We start from the raw sequence: 20,435 nt of genomic DNA, 5'->3' as shown, positions 1-20,435 counted from the left end.
ACGTCGGCCGAAGGCATCTTTCTTTCCGCTGCCGCTTTCTGTACGCTGATTTGTTGAGACAAAATAATTAATTTCTCAAAAACTATTGCGAATATCGCAAAACGGCACAGGACTTTCTTGCTCACCTCAATCCGTTCTACGTTCTCACCAAGGGTCATCATGGGACTTCGGGACACCCTGTATATATAATATCATCTGATCGCCGCACTTGCACACTACGATCAAAATACACTCCTCGAACATCGTCTGTCTTTCTATTCTGGGATAAGCTCTTCTTACAAGCAGCATATGGAGGATTCACACCGCGTCCGATGTCCGACGCACGACGTCCGATATCCAATAAGAGAACAGCTTTCTAATAGAGAATTCAATTCTCCATTGGAAAGCTGTTTCCTTATTGGATATCGAACGTCGTACATCGGACATCGAACGCGGTGTGAATTCTTCGATAGAGCATTTAGCAATATAGTAGTATTACATATATGATAAAAGTGCTTCTAAAAAAGGCTTAAAAGCCACCTGATTGGCTATATTCAAGGCACTTTTATCGATAAAAGAGTTCAGAATATGGATCTAGATCTAGGGAGGGACGAATCGTTGAATATAGATAATGGTTGCATTCCAAAATTCACCGCCAGTGCTGAAATTCTATGGGCTATGTTCAGAAATTCTACTCGATGGGTAGAGTTACTTTAATAAACCAATCATAATAAAGAAATCTTAGTTCCTTTTGCTCTTATTGGTTAATTAAATATTACTCTACTCACAGAGTAGGGTTTCTGGAGGTTGATTGTGTATCTCGAAACAAAGTAAAAATTACAAAAGTGAGCAAATTCACTAGGCATTGTCCAATGAAGTTACAAATATGCTAGTAAATTTGCTCACTTTTGTCATTGGCTACGTTCAGAAAAAATAGCTGATCAGTGAGCGGTCAGTAATTATTGGTCCTTACTGTTAGATCCCTAACTTTAGACCAATTACGTTGAGTAATTACTCAACTGTTGTGCAACAGTTGTGTCTTCTGAACGCACCCATTTTTACTCCGATTTGAGATACACAATCGACCCCCTGAACGCAGCCTAGCATACGTAACATGGACTATAGATTTTCAGTACTGGTAGTGAATTTCGGAACGTAGCTATAGTTAAGATCCGTTAAGCCCTGCAAGTGCTTCAAAGTGACGGATAGACCAATCATATTGATTAATTTGACGTTTTGGAACGTTGGAGTGTCAAGTGGACCTTGTCCTAACACGACACTTGAAAATAGAGAAGAAAGAATAAAAGATTATTGAACACAACTAGTGTTACTAACTTAGTTTGCATAAAAGTCGATATTAATCGGATCAAACAACATTATACACTCTTATACCAATTGCTTAATTAATACGAACTATATTTATTTGTGTAAACAGAAAGATGGACACAACTGCCTTAATGCTTGCATTATTATTAACCATATTACTACGATTTTCGACCGTATGCACACGTGTGCATACGGTTGAAAATGGCAGTCGCTACTTGTTAAGGCTATTATACCGGCCTCTGTACTTTGATATCTATCTATTATCTATGACGCAGTCCGCGTGAACTCAACTGTCGTAGTTTGGTGTTGATGTTTTGATGCGAAGAAATAATTACGTGAATTCAACACAGGACGTTGGAGTGATAACGACTCGTTCGCATATGCATTGTTATTAAGAGCACTCAACGTATATTATGGTTTGACGATCTCGGTCTTCGTTTTACGTAACAATGGATATATCGACTCCAACCGGAGTGAATCACAGTGGACTCGCTCACAGTACGGATGGATTCTTAGGCATTCCTATCGAATCTTCAGCTCTAGATGTTTTATCGACGAAGCGAAGAAGGTAAATACCAAATAATTTGTATATTGCAAAAGACTTTCGGTTTAGATACCGCAGTGTGTAGACGTGTTCAGACATGATCAGTGATTTTTTTGGAAAATACCTTGGAATTATTTCCGAAGAATATATATATTTGAGAATAGAGATTTGAAAGGATTAAGAGAAAATATATTGGAAGAAGAGGACAGTGTGCCAAATAGCCATAAATATCTTGAAAGAAGACATGGTGACTTAATTGCCAATTAAAAAAAAAATATTGCAAAAGAATTTAAGTTTCTTTAAGCATATGCAATATTCAAATAGTAAGCAAATGATTTTGCTTTACTAAATGTATCTCTTTTTATTCAAAGCTCGTCACGCACAATAAAACGTAGAAAATTTGATGATGAGCTGGTGGAGACAACATTTAACTTACAACCTCCTGCGACAAGTACCAAATCAACATCAAGATCACGCACAATATCTGTATCTGCTGGTTCCATGGATGTTTTACCATCACAAACATTACCTAGTCCAATACCAATACCAACCACCTTAACACAGTCTGACAGATGCAATCGTAGACCTACTAGACCTGGTGGTTCAAATGGTCCAGGACGTAAGAACAAGAAAAACAAAAATCATACTCATTCTATCAATGCTACTAAAGATCTTGGTCGATGGAAACCTACTGATGACTTAGCATTGATTACTGGTGTACAACAAACAAATGATCTGAGAATGGTGTTTATCTAATTAGTTTGCATACTAGTTCTCTGGCTGTTGTTTTATACCATTGTACTATATATTATTCATTAATATCACGTATGTATCATGTATGTATACATATATAAAAGTTAATACATATGTGATATATGATATTACATGAATATGTGATATTAATGAATAATATATTATCCTTAATACAATAGTATAAAACAGCAACAGTCAGAGAACTAGTATACAAATTGATTATTAAATATATTACTTAATATTATAATTGCATAATATCAATTTATTTATGACATCCTGCTATTTTTGTTTAAGGTTCATCGAGGTACAAAATTTTCCTGTCGGTTTACTTTGCAAGAAATACAACAAAGATGGTATGCTTTATTATATGACAGTGCAATTTCACGTGTAGCTGTCCAAGCTATGCGCAATTTGCATCCTGAACTGATTGCCAGTGTGCAAGCAAGGACATTGTATAGCAAAGCAGAAGAGGATCTCTTGGGTACTATTAAGTCAGTAAGTATTAGTGGGTTATTTACACTGTGTTACAAATTTTGCCAAGAAATCTGTTATTTAATGATTTAATCTTCCATATTGTTATATCACATTGTCTTATTGTATAAATTTTATATTTTAATTAGACTTCTCAACCAACACTGGAAGTATTTCAAGAATTGCTCGAAGCAAATGCACAAACATTTTATCCAGCTAGGACTGCAAAAGCATTACACAGCCATTGGCAGTTAATGAAACAGTACCATCTGTTACCAGATCAGACAGTACAAAGCTTACCACGTGGTGAACATGTATTGAACTTTTCGGATGCTGAAGATATGATCAATGATGCAGAATTAATGGAACCAAAGGATGAATTGGTGGATGCTGAACTAGTAATGGCAGACAGAAAAAATAAGAGGGAAATTAAAGTATTAGAAAACGAGCTCGGCAGATGGCAGGTACTAGTTGATAGTGTAACTGGCAATAGTCCACCGGATTTCGATAACCAAACTTTGGCCATTCTAAGAGGAAGACTCGTCAGATATCTCATGAGATCTAGAGAGGTAAAAGTTATAGCAGAATTTTTTTATAATTCATTTTTATGTACACACAATGTAATTTTTTATACTTCAAAAGATTAATATTTCATGTACACATTCTTCTATTTTTCTTTAGATAAGTGTAGGACGTTCTACTAAGGACCATACTGTCGACGTGGATCTTACTTTAGAAGGTCCAGCTTGGAAAGTTTCACGTAGACAAGGCACTATTCGTTTAAGAAACAATGGGGACTTCTTTCTGTCGTCCGAAGGGAAGCGGCCGATTTTTGTGGACAGCAGACCAATTTTGGCTGGCAATAAAATGAAATTGAATAACAATAGCGTAATCGAAGTAATTATCACAATTTGAAAAAATATAGTAATAATTTGTAGTTTTTCTCTGTGATAAGAATTTTTTTTTTTTTTTTTTATTAAAATTACTGATTCTAATCTAACTGTTTAATCGTAATTTTTATTTATATTCTGTTTTCCACAGGTTGCAGGATTGAGATTCATATTTTTAATAAATCAGGAACTCATTTCTGTGATACGACAAGAGGCTGTCAAGTTGAATCTAAACCCTTGAAAGATTCTGAAAGACACAAATGACAATACTAAGTATTATGAATTACATTTATAAACAAAACCACAATTCATGATAATTGGCAAAATACTTCTGTAGCATAATTCATATTTTTAAGCATAATTCACATTTTTACATCTAAGTACACATATATTGTAGTATAGATATCTATCTGTTATCAATAATTTCTATAATTTCCTTATCTATATAACTGACAAAATATATATAAGCGACTTTTTTTATGAAAAGTTATTTTTCTAGAGCGAATCAAAAGCTTATAAAATTTAATGAGAAAAAGTATGTAGTTCATAAGACAGAGTTTTAAACACTTAGACTTGCATATATGCCTACCTTGAAAATAAATTTTTCTATTTTTGCCATTATACATATATGTATGTGCACACAACATATTTGAATTTATTCACACATTTTTAGTGTTAAAAAGTTGTCATAACCACTTTTACATAGAGATGAGCAATAATATACATTGGAGTGTATTGTACATTAAGTTTTAATATTCACATGTTACATATAATAATTGGCGTGTATCTCTGTAATAAATGAATTGTAACTTAGGTGTGCAAAGCTGAATGTTCTTTATAAAATGGAAACAAAATAATTTTAGCACATGTTTGTATATTTTATTATTTTGCAGAGAGAAGAGAATGTGTTAAAATAAATGTAATATAAAATTTATATGGATTATCAGGATTTTTCTCTTTGGATAGTATAATCTCTGACAATAAACAGTAAATAAAAAATCGTATTAAAATTAAACTCTGTTAGATATTACAGTAAAAATTTTATTTGATACCAATACGTTATAACGTGAGTTATTTTATGTGACATTGTAACGGAACTTACGACAACCGTTCTGTAGGGTGTACTACAAGACTATATTAAGCGGAAGGTAAGGCGATTAGTATCGCATTTTTATAAGTCGCATATACATATCACATACCCAAGTAGAACAGGTTGCCTATTGGTTAACATTCTTGAAGTTAACTTTGGAACGTATCTATAAGATAACAAGTCAATGTCAAAATAATTCGTCTCCATTAATATGACCGATTAAATAATAGTTTACAGTTGGTTAATAGCTAGTTCATTTACGCATCTTATAGTTATCATTTAGTATATATTTAATTTGTATCCATGTACCAACTTGATACTTTTATATCTAAATGATATCTTTTTGGATATTAAAAGTTATCTTTCGGGCGGACATTAGATAATTTTTTCAAACAGAAACTTAACTTTTTTACCGAAAATAAAGTTATCCTGACTTAATTTTATATAGTAAAATGGAATACTTTAAGATAACGTTGTTTTACTTGGATATGCGCAACCAAGTGCTAACCGTACACGCAGTATATATGGGGTCACATACGCGAGCATATATGTTTATTTATATGTGATCATTAAGGCCTCTTCAGATGGTTTGACGTAAACGCATAATATCTTGGAGAAGTCGACCAATCACGTGGCCAAGGCAAGAAACATGTTACCGTTGCGTTGACCGATTGCATAATTATGCAGATACGTCTGGATAAGCCTTTAAACGGCGCGGCGAAGTACTTCCTCCACAGCAGAGGGCGCACGATATTATTTTTCAAGCGAACAGTCGTGTCCAATATGGCGTATGCGTGTGAGCAGTGTTAAAGTGCAGGTAAGAGGAAAGGCGTGAGTCTCGCGTATTCGGCGACGAACGGTCTCAGCGATGAGGCCGAGCGTCGTCCGACGAAGTCGTCTCGGTCGTGAACGTGCACGACTTTGCGATCTGAGCGCGTCAACGTCGCGGCGAGTGCTCGCTCGCGCTTGGTACATCCGTGTCAGCCGAGTAAAACTTTCAAGGTCCGTGGTACATACGTAGTAAGGTGCGTTTCCACCGTGTGTGGTGCGACGAAGGCGCGTATAAATTACAGCATTATCGTGCACGTTATACGGCCATCGGGTGAGTGATGACAGCGATCGTCGTTGGCCGTACGACGCGACAGAGCAAAGGTAAACACGACACGGCGCGTTGACGTAGGCTAACCGTAACAATGGCTACAGCTCCGATAAATATGGTGTCATCTGTCAGTCTCAGGCCCAGTGTATCGCGTTGTTGACAGCGATCTCGTCAACATTGGCGCGTGTTGTTTAACGTTGCGACGTGCAAGACGGGTTTACGTATAGAATGTTGTGAAATCGTTTGCATACAATAACGACATACGATTGCATCGCATAAATAACGACTTTGTGTCAAAGGTGTCAACAGAATATCTAGGTCATTCTGATATTCGTGCAAAAAATTTCGAATTTATCGCGATTTTGTCGTCGCCAGATCAACCAATGTATAATGTTGTTAGGTGTTGTAGAGATATGCCAGAGGGAAGCACTGATATTTCAAAATTATGCAGAGTCAAAATTTTCATCCTATTCTTTCAACTTTAATATTCTATTTAACACCTACTTTTAACATATACATTACATTACATATATATTACATATACATTACATATACATTACATATACATTACATTACATATACATTACACCTACTTTAAAGCCTATATTAATCTCTTTTGATCCTATTCAACCTATTAGCTTTATCAACAAGTCCTCTTTACTACAAATAGTATTTTGTGCATTTTTTGGCATTTAAAGGTGCCAAATAGTACTTAAGTTTCAATATGCATTAGGCACGCACCATCCCAGAATATATAAATATTAGAAAGTTTGAGCTGAATATAGGACTAAAATTTTGATTTGGGACAATACAAGAAATAAATTGATTGTATAGAACTTGCTTAACGTTATCAGTGAGATTGTTAAATGTATGATCTTGATTTCTTTAATTTTACATTTACATTTTTCACAATAACATTGCGTGAAGCATAATACTATTTCCTCTCTTCCCTCTCAGGTTCTCCTGCTCTTGACTTGCTTACTGGGCGATCTCTATGTATAAGGAGAATAATGTAATTACAATAAAAAATCCTAACAAAACAATGTACAATGAACTACAGTGGAAATATGCCAGATTGGCATCAGTATAATCCACCGCAATCAGGAATAAACGACGTGACCACCACTGCTCAAAATGTCAATTCGGGACATCTGCCGTTTATCTCCAGCATCAACCCGCCGACGCAGCTGAATCATGGCTTGAACCTCAATACAGAGGGACATGAGAAGCACCAGAACGACTCCACATTTAATGCCAGGCATTTCCAGCCGCATCTGTCGAGCAACATCTCACACGGCCATAATGCCGCCGACAGCAACCCCATTGCATCGATGGTGCAGATGCAGAACTGCATTGGTCACTATGGGCCTTCGAATACGCGAAATCCCATAGTGGATAATCTGAACGGGCCGATGGACCCGAGGAACACCGCGATAGGCGGGCTGAACGATGAGCTAGGCTACAGGAATAACCAGGTGCCTTTGAACGGGCCTATCTCCCACCTGAACGGACCAAATGTGATGAGCATGAACACTCCTCATGGATCTATAGGACCACGTAATGCCAACGTAAATTCGCACGCCAGCAGCAGGGCAGGTCCGTCTTTTGTTTCGTGCAAGGGACTGTGCTGCAACCCGGATCCCAACATAAGCTACCAGCAGTGGGAGAAGTACTGCTCTTACCAGAGTAATACGACTTATCGCGACAACATTCGCGCGTCCGGATACCAGACGGACACGCGACGATTCGGCAACGATTTCAACTTCAGGAAGGACAATTTCGATGGTAAGGAAGTCTTGCCGCCCAATATCGTGCCTAGCGCGCCTAATGCGGATCACCGAAGGAACTACCCCGACTACAAGTATCGCAAGGACCGTCTGTTCCCGCGGAGCTACCCGCCCAGTTCGGGTATGCTGCAAAACTATCCCATGCAGAACTACAACTATACGGGAGAGTACCAGAAGTATCCTTACAACGCGAAGGAATATTCCAAGGTAAACAATATGAGCATACCAAGTCAGGGAATGGTGAAGCACCAGGAGCAGAGTTTCATGGCGCAACAGAAGTACAACAAGCAGCAGCAGCAGCAGCAGCAGCAGCAGGTGCCGTATCAGAACAACGCTATGATGTCCAGCAGCATGCCGTCCACGAACGTCAATCCGAGCATGATGCCGTCTACGCAGAACACCTACTTCAATCCGCAATATCCGCAGAATCTGTCGACGACGGAGACCGCGCACGACTGCCAGGAAGTCGCCGACAACGCATCCATGGTGAACAGAATGCAGATGTCGACTATGCATCCTCCGCTTTACTCTCGATTCCAGACGTACCAGCACAAGATAGCGATGCAACGATTCTCAATGGAAAATCAACTGAAAGAACTGGCGAGGATACCGGGCTACCAAACACATCCCAGGTACAAGGAGTGTCTTCTGAAGTACAAAGAACTATTGAAAATGCAACAGTCCGTCACATACCAAGGGCAGATTCAGCAGACTCCGTGCGTCACCACGTCGACCGTTAACACTTCAGTGCCGCCTATAAATCTGCAGTTTGACCAGAATGGTGTTCTGATCAATTCTAACTACATGCCCGAGGCTTTCCCGCGAGTACAACAGGTATTGAATCCACAGGCACCGGCGGACAGCTCGGATAAGCAGAACAAGCAGGAGAGCAATGGTGTCCCTAATATGGGGAGCCATAGTGTTCAGAAACCGGAGCAGCTAATGCCTCAGCAACCTCAGCATGACGTTCATGCGCCCGTATTGTGTCCGAATACTCTTCAGAAGCAGGAGCAACGGTATCCTGTGCAAAAGAACCTTGAGCCGAACGTGCAGTTCGAGGTACAGCAGAAAACTGCAAGCGAGAGCTTCAACAATCTGAATAGCGGCACGAGCGACACCGCCATACAGCAAAAAATCTCGAAAGAATTTGCCGACAAACCGGAGCTAGATGTCCGGCAATTTCTGGCCAATTGGGACGAATCCGAAGACGAGGACGGCACGAGTTCCAACATGCAGAACGTCGTCCTCAGCAATTCGACGCCAGTGGTGGTCGTGGGCTACGAAAACGTGGATCTCTCGGCGAAAACATTGGTAAGCCTGGAGGGTTCCAAGCCGGAGAAGATCCCATCGGGTGTGATAGCGTTTGAGAATCAAGACAAGAGCGACGCCAACGTAGTACCCGCGCAAGACTGCCTCACAATATCGTACTCGTCTGCAAAGAATGTCGAGATCACGAAGGATACTTGCAAGGAGATCGCCAAGGATGGTATCGTACAACCGGGAAGTATCATACAGTGTATCAGCAACGGACCCGACGAAGTGCCGACGATACATATAGTCGACAACTTAGAGATAGGTAGTATTTTACAGGTGACCAGCGGGCAAGTGAGCGAGACCTTGGAGAGGCAAGAGACGGTATCGTTTTTCCATGAGAGCACGGAAGTCGAAGCTAGCGCGATAACTCTCGAGACCGACAAGTTCAAGAAAAGCGACAATGGTGGTGAGGCCAGTGGCGAATCGACTACCACCATCGAGTACAACGCAGACCTAGGAAATCTCAGCAAAGATAAGTACGTCGTCGAGAGCTCCTCTCCACCTAAGACGGCGGAGAGCACGTCGCAAATGTCGCAGGTGAGCGATGATCACCAGGAAGAATTGACTACCTTGGCCACACCTGCGAAGGACAACTTGGACACCACTCAAGGCATCAACCTGAAGAAACAAAGCAGTTTCACAAGCGAGGAATCTCATAATCCGGATGATATCAGTCTGCCGGATTTGCCTACGTCCGAGTGCACTCCGATCTCCACCACTCTCAACACGCCCATCCATTCCGACAGCGAGGAGTCGTCGGAGCGCGTGCAGGATCTCACGATATCGACGAATCCGATAGAAGTCGTGCAGAACAGTCCTATAATTAGCTTCACACAGTCGCCAATGCGAGGTGAGCCATACGATCACCTGAGCGACGACGCCGATGGCGTGAAAAGTAAATCAGCTGACTCACTGGAGAGCCAGTATCAAGCAAACAATGGTTTCAACGATGACGGGAATAATAACATGCCTAACCACGATAACGTGCTTAATACATTTGAATTTCCCACAAATAAATATGATAAGAATGGATCTACGATGACCATGAAGCGTAACAATAAGGAGCGCGCGGGTTCAAGCGGAAGTAACGCCTCGGTAGATGACGAAAAAACGTTTCCACTGAGCGCCGGCACGGCGAATGCGACGATGACTGGCATGTGCATGACTTTGACCTCTGGCGACTATGAATTAAAGATCACGTCAACCGGTATGCAAAGCAAGACGACACGAGATGATAAAAATTCAACGGTCGGCCGGCGCGCAAGCGAATCTCAAGCTGCTGCCAACGTGAGTGACGATGCGCAAGAAACGCGTAAAAAATTGCGAACGCTTTCGGAGACAGGCGTGAAAGCTGCGCTCCGATACGACGATTCGGCGGAATTGGATGAGGCATTGCAGAATATCGCAACGAGCAATTCAGCGCCCGTTGGCGAGCGCGATGACGCCCCGGCTAGAGACGATGTTAATTACGCCGATGCGTACGAGGCGCGTTTGCTGAAACCGGCTAAGAGCGAGGATAAGTCGTGTGTAACGTTATCTGCCAGCAAGAGAAAATGTATCTCTACCGAGTCGGCTCATCAAACAATAACAGCGAGCTCAAGCACGATAGATTTATCACTGGCGGGTGATGCAACGTCGAGAGGTTCCAGGCCTCCAGCGGCGGAAGATAGCTGTTCGACGAAGATCGTAAAAAGTAATCTATCTACGTCACATAGTACAAAACATCCCACTACGTTAGATAATGATAAATTAGGGAAAAACGAGGCGTCCGCGAGAGGGGACTTTTCGGCGGAGAGGAGCGGCAATAAGTTACTGAAGGTCGATACGAGAGATTCGAGGAGATCTCGGCACGTGAGCCGGCACCCGGACCGGAAATCAACATCGAGTAATCGAGTGGATTCTCATGATAAGAAGGGCTCGTCCGAAAACACCGTGGAGAAATGCAATGAGGCAATTATACATCACAATAAGCATACTCAAGAAGCGAATAGGCACAAGGCCAAGTCCTGCGCCGTCAAAGATCTCAAGGAATGCGACGTCTCGCGAAATGAGTCGAAAAGGACGACGGGCAACAACGTCGACGAGAATCGGGAGAGACTGCGGCTCTTGAAGGAGTACAGAAGAATAAAGTACAAATCGCCCAGTGTCGCGGAGGCTTCAAGCAAAAGCAAAGACACGCAGGAAGTTTCCGACTATAGGGCGAGCAAGAAGTGTCATTCTGCGGCGAACCCCGACGAACGATCTGTGGCGCAGCTGTTGAATGACAAACAACTGTGTCAGAAGGACGCGAGCTTCAAGTCGCTCGAGGAACAAGAGAAGAAGCAGGCCGTTCTGAAAACGTTCGTGAGCAAGAATAGCAACTCCGACTTCGCGATTCAAGTGACGAATGTCAATCTGAAACTCAAGGACAACGATCACCAGAAGGAGCTGCAATATTTAGGGGAAGAAGCGAAGAATAGCGGTTCCTTGGACGCGATCAAGATCGAAATCAATGTGTCGTGCTCGGAACGAAACACGAAGGAGAAATTGCTGCACGAGAACATCAAGAATGCCGTCGCCGAAACGATTGGCCACTTGACCAGCTCGATATCGAGCGGAACAAGGTCAGGCTCGACGAATCTCATGGAGATTCAGTGCGACAAGAAGATAGTCTACGACCAAGCGGCGGATTCGCGCGGCTACGAGAGACATGATCGATCTCCGATCGCTTTGACGGAATCTCCATACGACGATCTTGTCCACAAGTCGGATCAAGACAGCGTGAAAGCGCTCAAGTACAAGTCTGCGAACGCCACGTGCAAAGAAGATACGACGAACGACGAGGCATCCAGTTCATTGGGCCCGAAAATGAGAAGGAGCATATCGTCGGAACAGGAAGTAACTAACAACGTGTACGAGGTCAAAGGTGCGTATTCAAAGATCGTAGCTGATAATTATACATGAAACTTCTAATGATATGTGAAACTTATATATACAGGGTGTCCCTAAAATATTTACGGAAAATATTTACAAAATTATTAGTTTCAATAATTTTTTACTCGAATTCTCTCAATTTTACCGAAAAATAGCAAGAGATAAAAATTATCTATTTTCTTCTCATAGAGCTTTGAGAATTTTTCAGAATTTTTTATAAACTTTTTAATACTTTTTAGTACTAAGAAAATGCAAAAAAATGCAGTACTAAAAAGTTAACTAGAAAATTCTGAAATAGTTTTCAGAGCTCTATAAGAAGAAAATAGATAATTTTTATCTTTTGCTATTTTTCGGTTAAAGTTGATAGAATTCGAGTAAAAAATTATTGGAACTAATAATTTTGTAGATATTTTCCGTAAATATCTTAAAAAATAGAGGTTGTATAAAAATTTCTTTTTAAACAAAAGTTATTTGTTTTTTTACGTAGAATAAAATTCCATAGAATAAAAAAATATGTTTCTATTTAAAAAGCAAAGTTGACCTCGACCTGACCTTGGCGGCACTACCAAGGTCAAAACAATGATACCTTCTTATGTCCTCTATTGAACCATATAACTTTTGTTTGAAACATTTTTCTCTAAAATGTCGCGTTTACGAAAAAATTGGGTGTTCCGGGTAATCTGAGACACTCTGTATAATTATATATAATAATTACACACACACGTGGTAATTAATGACGATAATAACATAATTTTTAATAATGATAACAAGAATTTCTTATTCTGTTTCTGCTTATGTACACAAAAATTTTACTTTATTATGTTTTATTTATATTTTCTTTTTTTTTAAAAGGATATTACTAGTTAATAAATAATTAAATCGTTTAATAAGTAATTATAATAATTGTTCTGATATATTGGAATAATTTTACGAATTGATATCCTTTCAGGCAATGTTAATGTCGAGACTGAGCCGGCAGCGAGTGCCTCGGAGACTCCAAAATCGGAACATGTACTGATTAGAAGGAGAAGCGTGCACCAAGATACTGAGAGAAAAGTCATTACTACCAATTTCCCTATGACCACCGAGGAATCGAAGACCTCTGCAGATAATTCATCGCATACAGGATCAACATCAAAAAACAGTAACACGCAAAAAAAGGAGCATCAAGAAGCAACTACTGCTTTCCTATGCAAGAATGCGAGAAATTCACAGGACAGTGTCGTGTCTAAGTTAAACGCGGGTGCATCGACCTCTTCGAGTACAGCTGACCTTGATTTAGAAAGCGTCGGTTACGACAATAATTCTGCGCATTTCGATTACAATCATTTCGACATAGCCGCGAATGAAAATGCGGATGCCGATGACAAGCGTATGGACAGGTGGAAGCGACCGAGGAGGGACGACAGCAGATTTAACAGTTTGGACCTGTATGAGACCGCCAGTGGTTACATGAACCCAATTTTCTTCAGCGTGGATGAGCTGGAGAACTTGAATTCAGTGCCCGTGTATTCCACCAAAGACGGGAAGATCACTTACAGTCCTAATCCCCGGTTTACATACTACGAGTTGCTCATGGAAGCTCGCGCGAAGGAGGGCTATGGTAACACCCGTGACTCGTATTTCGCGAGGTCTCCGTCGTTCGACTATTACAATTGCTCAAAGTTGCGAAAAGTGTTCAAGAAGAGTCGTGAGGTCGCCGCTGCTCTTAGGAAAAGAGAGGTCGATCTAAACACCGTCGATACTAAACAACAGTTCACAACGAAGCATGCCGATTACCTGCCGAGTAAGAACGCCCATCACGTAAAAGCCCGGAACACGTTACATCTAGAATTCTTCAACGATGATGCGGACAAGTTGTATATGAGCAGGAACGATCAAGAAAGTAAAGAAGGCAGCACGAAGAACATCGTAGACGTAAACTTACTCGAGAAACAGTGTAAGGCCGGAGAAACAGTGCCGGATGGCGAGCCCGCATCGAATATCAAGCACTGCAAAACGAAAGACGAGAATCTCGATTATGAGAAAGGATACAACGAGAGCTCCGTGTTCGACCCGAACAAATTTCTAGAGCCGAGGACGCTCTGGGAAGGACGTTGGGAAGAGACCATGGAGTCGGTGAAGTCGTACTCTTCCCACGTTGACAGAAGGAACAGCGGCAATCTCAAAGAGCTGAATTTCAGTGAGATATTTGTCAAGCAGGAACGGCTGGACTCTTCTTTGCCGTTCCTGCATACGAAGCAAGAATCTCTCGACGGCAACGGCGATCACAATGCGAGTAACAACTGCGACACGGCAAACGAACCGCCGACGTTGGCTCCCACAACGTGTAGCCACACCAGCGACGATTTGCGTTTAGTTCGGGACGATGATTCACTTTACGAGCAATCGAAGCTACGAGCCGTCGCGTGTGATGAGCAGGAAGACACAAATAATAATCAGAACGTCGTGTTGTCAACAACAGAAGTTAACAATAAACAACAAGTTAACAAGTCACTGAGCGTCGAGCACGATGCATCGTTACATGATGAATATACGAAGAAGCAACATTCTCAATTCGACGAAGTCGAAACCGCCGCGATTGTGTTCGCCAAAGAAGCACCGTCCTGCGCTCCTGAAGTTGTGGACAATGAAGTTTGCGTTTTAGGAACAGACCAGGGCCCTGTTAGTCACGTCCAGGAAACATTCACGGAATCCTTAGTGGCCGATGATTTGCTTGTGCCTTTGAACGAAGATAAACTTAGCGTCGAGGATACAGCCGCGAAGGAAATTCCAGATAAAAATTCTACCGAAGTCACGAGTCCGTCGAAATCGAATGTAAATTGCGATTATCCGCTGGATAAGCCAAAATGCACAGAAACGGTAGAGGAAGTGCCTATACTTGCTGCGGATGAACAAACCGACGAAATCAACGACTCTGCGAAGAACAATTCAGATTTCATTGCGGACGACGAGGTTGTGCACAAAGAGGCCTTGAAATCGACTCCAGCCGATCGCGAAGAAGAAGAGGAGAAACCGAAAGAAGTTCCACAGAATCAAACTGCCACAGAATCAAATGTCACAGACGAAATCTATTTCAACGATGAAACGAACGAGCGAAACAACTCGCATGACAAAGAAAATTTTACCTTGTGTGGAGAAGAGGAGCTAATCACCTCGCGGAATCCACTTGATGTCGTCATGGCTGTATCGCGACCGCTCGACGAAGAGAGCGTCGAGCAAAAGTCGCAGAAGCTGCAGGACAATGAGCAGTTACCTGAGAACTCGTCGAAGGACCCAGGAATCGACGAGGTGGACTGCTGCAGCTCCACGGTGTTGTTCGAGTCGACCACTACGTTGGATCTACATTCGGTGCGGCCGGAAGAGAACGTGTGTGACATATTCGCAAGTGAGATGCGTGAGCAGAATATCTCAGAATTCACGGTCATCAAGACCATTATTAAAGCTGACAAGCGGCAGTATGAGGAGTCCGAGACAAGGGAGACTACCAAGGACAACGACAGCATAATGGACACCAAATTGCTATGCATGGACTCCTCCGATTGTGTGATCTACCCGGAGGATCGGTGCGTCTTGATGCAGATATCCGAGCACGACTTCACCGAGGATGATAGCATGGTGCTGATGGAGTGGGAAACCAGCCAGATCCAGGAAGACGCTGTCAACCGTCTGTGTGGCATCAACGAGTCGTCGATCGACTTCGCAGCTGCGGCAAATTCACTGCGCAGCGAAGATAACTCGCTCTTGGACAATTTGTCTCTGTCGAGGCCCGTGATGAAGGAGTCGCAGCTGTTGGAGTTGCCATCCGAGCTTGAGAATAAATTAGACGAGTCTGCTGTACTTGATGAGACGACGGCGTTGCCACCGCCCCCGATGTTAGAGAAATTCAAAGTAACGCCGTGCGATCACGAGAACAGGGAACAAAAGGAGCAGAATCCAGTTTCTTCCAGTAGTTACGAGAATGTAGCATACCTGCGCGCGACGGATTGCAATGCTAACACGAAGATAATCCCGAAGCTCGTCATCAAAAAAACCGACGTCAGCTCAAAGTTCGTTACGAAGATGAGTCCCTCTTCCTTCACAGACAATGTCGCTAATAAGTCCGTCTCGAGACCGAGTTGTCATCCGAAGATACCCAAGATGATCATCAGGAACGTGAAGTCTCGCCCGGACACACCGTCTATCGAGGCAGTTCCCGATAAAACTTTAGTTCAAGTGAGCATTTCCGAACGGGCTTTGATTACGAAGCATGAAACGCGAGAAGATCTGTACGAAAACGATTCCGAGAGCTCTTTGCAGGATCCGGGTAGCTCCAGGAACAAGATACCTAAGATGAAGATCAAACTGGACGTCAGCAAGATCGTGAGGGACGAAAACACCGCGGAGCTTTGCGTGAAACGCAAGAGCATGAAGAAAACTATCCCAAAGGTAAAAATAAAAAACTCACCGAGATCTGACCCGTCGGATAATTCGATCTACAATAGCACGACTTCCCAGGAATCGAGGAATCTGGAGAGGCACGAGGAGAAGATACCTATATTGAAGCTGAGGAAGCAGGAGAGGAACAGATCCTCGTCTCCGGAGATGTTACGAAAGAGACAGAGCTCGAGCCACTCGGATGTGCCGACGAAGAGGTACAAGAGATCGGGATGCGACGACATCATGGGACATTCCACGCGGCGCAGTAACAGCGACTCCGCGCGAACAACTACGGCGAAGTGCGAAATGAAGAGGGATTCGATGATCGGCATTTCAGAGAAGATACCGAAGGTCATCATCAAGAGAACGTCGGCCAGCGCGGAGTTCAAATGCGAGTTGAGCAAGAGCGGCAAGAATGTCATCGCGAAGAGCTCCAAGTGGCAGCCGAAGGTGAAGCTGGAAAGGTACAGAATTCTGGACAGCATGGCGAAGGACCTCAAATCCTCTTCTTCCTTAACTCCCGTGTCGCTGCGAATTATCGATAAGATATTCGTCAGTCGCAAGGATAACTGGCGAAGAAGGGAGCACGATCATCATGATTGCCATAAGTTATCCAGGTCGAATTCGACGTCCGACTTACTTCCTGTCAAGTGCAAGCAGAGGAGGATGTCGGATTATGATTGCAGGAAGATCAACGGTGCGTCGAAAGACGATTTACGCCGTACGTCGTCGCGAGATGCGGACTCCAAAGATACCAAGACGCGCACCACACCGAAGAAAAACACGCCTACCAAAGATCACGGTAGATCGACCGACAATTATCACAAGGACGACAAACGTAGATCGCGGTCCCGCGATAATAACTTACGAACGGAGGCCAAGGTTATTCCGTCCGAAAAAGAGACGATCAAGAAAGATAAATCGGCCGTTAAAATATCCAGCTTTAAAAAAGTTATCTCTCAATGCAATAAATGCAAGATTGATGGCTGTGATGTCAAGCTAGAAAAGGTAATGAAAACGGAAGAAGACACGTCGAGCTCGGTTAAACTCGACCGGAAAAATCCTCCGAAGCATTCCAGCTCTATGGACTTTAAGACCGCGTTGAAGGAGTTAAAGGCGACATCTGAGATGGAAAATTGTTCCATGAAGTTGTTCAACTTGAGCGAAATATCCTCCGAAGAGATCGAACCGCAAGAGGACAAGGAACAAAGCAAGAAGGACGATCCTTTCCTGTGTAAAGATGATGATAAGGTCACGATCAAAGAGCAACTGAATCCCGATTATATGGACATCGAGTGCACCTTGCAAGACGATGTTATTTCGCTCAAGGAAGAGCCTATCTTGAGCGACATTAAAATGGACAATAACGCTGTCATTAAGATCGAGTCTTCGGATGAGAGTCAAACAACCATAGAAATCTTGCCGGCATCACCTGATGATAGCCACAGCGAGCTGGAAAGTCACATCATCGACGATGGTGAGAGCGAGCAATTGTATTCTGCGGATGCTATTCCGACCCAATTCGAGCTGGAACTGGAGATCGCGGACAACAGCGATCTTGACCTGCTAGACATGCCGAGGCTCAACCCCGTCGCCTGTTACAATGCACGTCGCACGTCCGCCGAGGAATACTATGGTAATCCAACCTCGAAGGCAGGACTTTACGATAGACCTGAACCTCTACATTGCAATAAGAATCCGCTCGAGAAAGATAAATACGTGGAAATCAACGTAAAAAGCGACGACAGGCCCGTGTCGGAGTCTATGAAATCGATCGGTTGCGTCGAAGAGACTCCTTCGAAGTTCCCGTGCAGCAAGGGAACAGATTCGCAGAGTCTGTCCAGGGAGAAATTCTGCTGCAATGATTCCTTGGTAAAAGAGGTGTTGGCGGCCAAAGAGACCTTGAAGAAGTGCCTTTCGAAGTCGAGATGCGAGAACAGCCCAAAGCCGAAGACAGCTGCGGAGAAGAAACAAGGCTCGAGTTTTGATCTCAACAGTCTCTCAGAGACGTATCCTAAGTCGAGCGATGCTTCTGAAAGTTGTCACGGTGATGTTACGCTACAGACGGGCTCTATACCTGCAGCCAGTAAACATAACAACAAGACTGAGAGTATAGCTAACGCCAAAAAGTCTGATAAGAAACATTCCAAACCGAGTAAAAGTGTCCTCGCAAAGAAGAAGATAAAACCGCCTGATAAGAGGGACGAAGAACTTCGCCCTACGCTCACTCGTATGAATTTCAAAGAAATAAGGGAGGACGCGCACGAGTGCACCACGATATCGTTGAAGACGTACAAGCGGCTCGGCCAAGTGGCAGTATCGCACGAAAACTCATCTTGCGTTGTAAACTTGAGCGAGAAGAAGAAAAAGAATCCAGGGGACCAAAAAGACACCGTGCCTCAGTCGCCGCAAGATACACCGCGAAAGGAGGGGAATAAGATATTATCTTATAAAATTCCTAAAATTTCAAGATCTGTAGATCAGGGGAGTAACGCCAGTGGCAAAGCGAAGAGAATCAAGTCTAAAGAGGATAACATGCCGACATTAGAGCCCGCAGTGATCGCGAACTTTGACACTGGCTTGGACAGAGATAGTTCCAGGTCACCGCCGGTAATTACGAATCAGGATTCCGCAGACGTCGACGTGACCGCGTCCAAGCTATTGGACAATGACAAAGTCATAACATTAGACAATAAAGTCGATATGAAGGACGTCCATAAGAAAAGTGAAATGTCCATCGCCGATTTTGTCAGTCAGTTAGCTTATCACGAGAAGGTGAGATTGTCTCTTCAGTATGTCTTTCTCTATGAATATTTCCCTTTTAACCTGTTTTTTTATTTTAATTATAATCGCAGGCGACGATAAAACACAGACGATACTGTAACCTATGTGAGAGATGGTTCCCCACAACATCGCGGCACCGACGCCACTTAGCTGGATATCAACATCGCCATATTGAGCTGACACAGCGTAGAAGCATTCACACACTGTTCATGCTGTTCACGGGCAAACCTTGCCCCAGATTAATGCCGGCAAATGTCGTGCGAAACGATTGCTCCGTAGGTGAATTAACGCCGTTGCAAATCGCGGTACAGGTACGTTGTATTTTTCTTTTCCTGTTTTTTCCTTTTTTTCAATAGAACACTCCTCGATAATCGTAACGTCTTCATCATTATTTAACATTCATTTATCAATGTTGTTAATTAATGCATGACAATTTATGTAACATGTGTTGCGTCATGACATGAAGATTAATGTTCACATGTATTCGATGTATGTGTATGGTAAAATGTCGTGTCCTCTTTCTTCAGGATGTCACAAAAAGTTTCGACCATACAGAGCAAAGTCCAAAGAAGCAGAACGACGTTGATAAATAATCAGTAAGTTAACTACGCGTATATACAATTACTGTGATCGTAATTATGGCTTATGACGCAATCTCTTGCGAGCATCATCAGCGACGATAACTAAGAGATGATATGAATATTTTATATTCTCAGCTAGATCAGTACGCAGTTTACTGTGCTACTGTTGGCGTCGGCATCGTAACTTTAACTTTTAAAAAACAAACTCTTCACAAAGTCCACTGAATTAGCTAAGTCAACCTAACCGATGAGGGTCATCATTAACAGAAAGTTACCCGAAAGACAATCTTAGATTGCAATTAGATGTTTAGCCAAAGACTTTAACAAAGCTATAGTACACGTTATAGATTATTTAAACTCTTCAAAAGACTCTGATCTTTTTCATTTGTACAAAGTTTACGAGTGATTCAACCGCTGAATGTGCTCACTGCGAATTTTTATTTATATTGAAAGAACCTGAAGAGACATATATATATATATATATA

General features: G+C 42.4%; 2 protein-coding genes across 6 annotated transcripts; both read left to right on the top strand.

Annotated features, from left to right (window-relative positions):
* Window positions 1–1,141: 1,141 nt before the first annotated feature.
* LOC116845375 (microspherule protein 1) lies at window positions 1,142–4,897 on the top strand. Its single transcript, XM_032817960.1, has 6 exons — window positions 1,142–1,873; window positions 2,221–2,593; window positions 2,897–3,097; window positions 3,223–3,642; window positions 3,755–3,970; window positions 4,115–4,897. Exons 1-6 carry the CDS (start codon window positions 1,755–1,757, stop codon window positions 4,202–4,204), a joined length of 1,419 nt encoding a protein of 472 aa, XP_032673851.1. The 5' UTR covers window positions 1,142–1,754; the 3' UTR covers window positions 4,205–4,897.
* Window positions 4,898–5,778: 881 nt separating this feature from the next.
* On the top strand, window positions 5,779–20,242 carry LOC116845318. 5 transcript variants are annotated; one of them, XM_032817853.1, is made up of 6 exons: window positions 5,779–5,870; window positions 7,110–12,158; window positions 13,116–16,594; window positions 16,664–19,360; window positions 19,441–19,680; window positions 19,897–20,242. In XM_032817853.1, exons 2-6 carry the CDS (start codon window positions 7,202–7,204, stop codon window positions 19,960–19,962), a joined length of 11,439 nt encoding a protein of 3,812 aa, XP_032673744.1. In that variant the 5' UTR covers window positions 5,779–5,870; window positions 7,110–7,201; the 3' UTR covers window positions 19,963–20,242. The 5 variants fall into 5 exon arrangements, with proteins under 5 accessions (XP_032673744.1, XP_032673743.1, XP_032673740.1 ...); XM_032817852.1 differs by having other exon boundaries at window positions 13,116–19,360; window positions 19,897–19,965; window positions 20,086–20,242; XM_032817849.1 differs by having other exon boundaries at window positions 13,116–19,360.
* Window positions 20,243–20,435: the final 193 nt, after the last annotated feature.

The sequence above is a fragment of the Odontomachus brunneus genome, unplaced genomic scaffold, assembly GCF_010583005.1.
Source record: "Odontomachus brunneus isolate Ranch 3 - 2012 unplaced genomic scaffold, Obru_v1 Obru_scaffold_051, whole genome shotgun sequence".
In the NCBI taxonomy this organism is placed as follows: domain Eukaryota; kingdom Metazoa; phylum Arthropoda; class Insecta; order Hymenoptera; family Formicidae; genus Odontomachus; species Odontomachus brunneus.
This window is presented reverse-complemented; position numbering and strand designations above follow the sequence as displayed.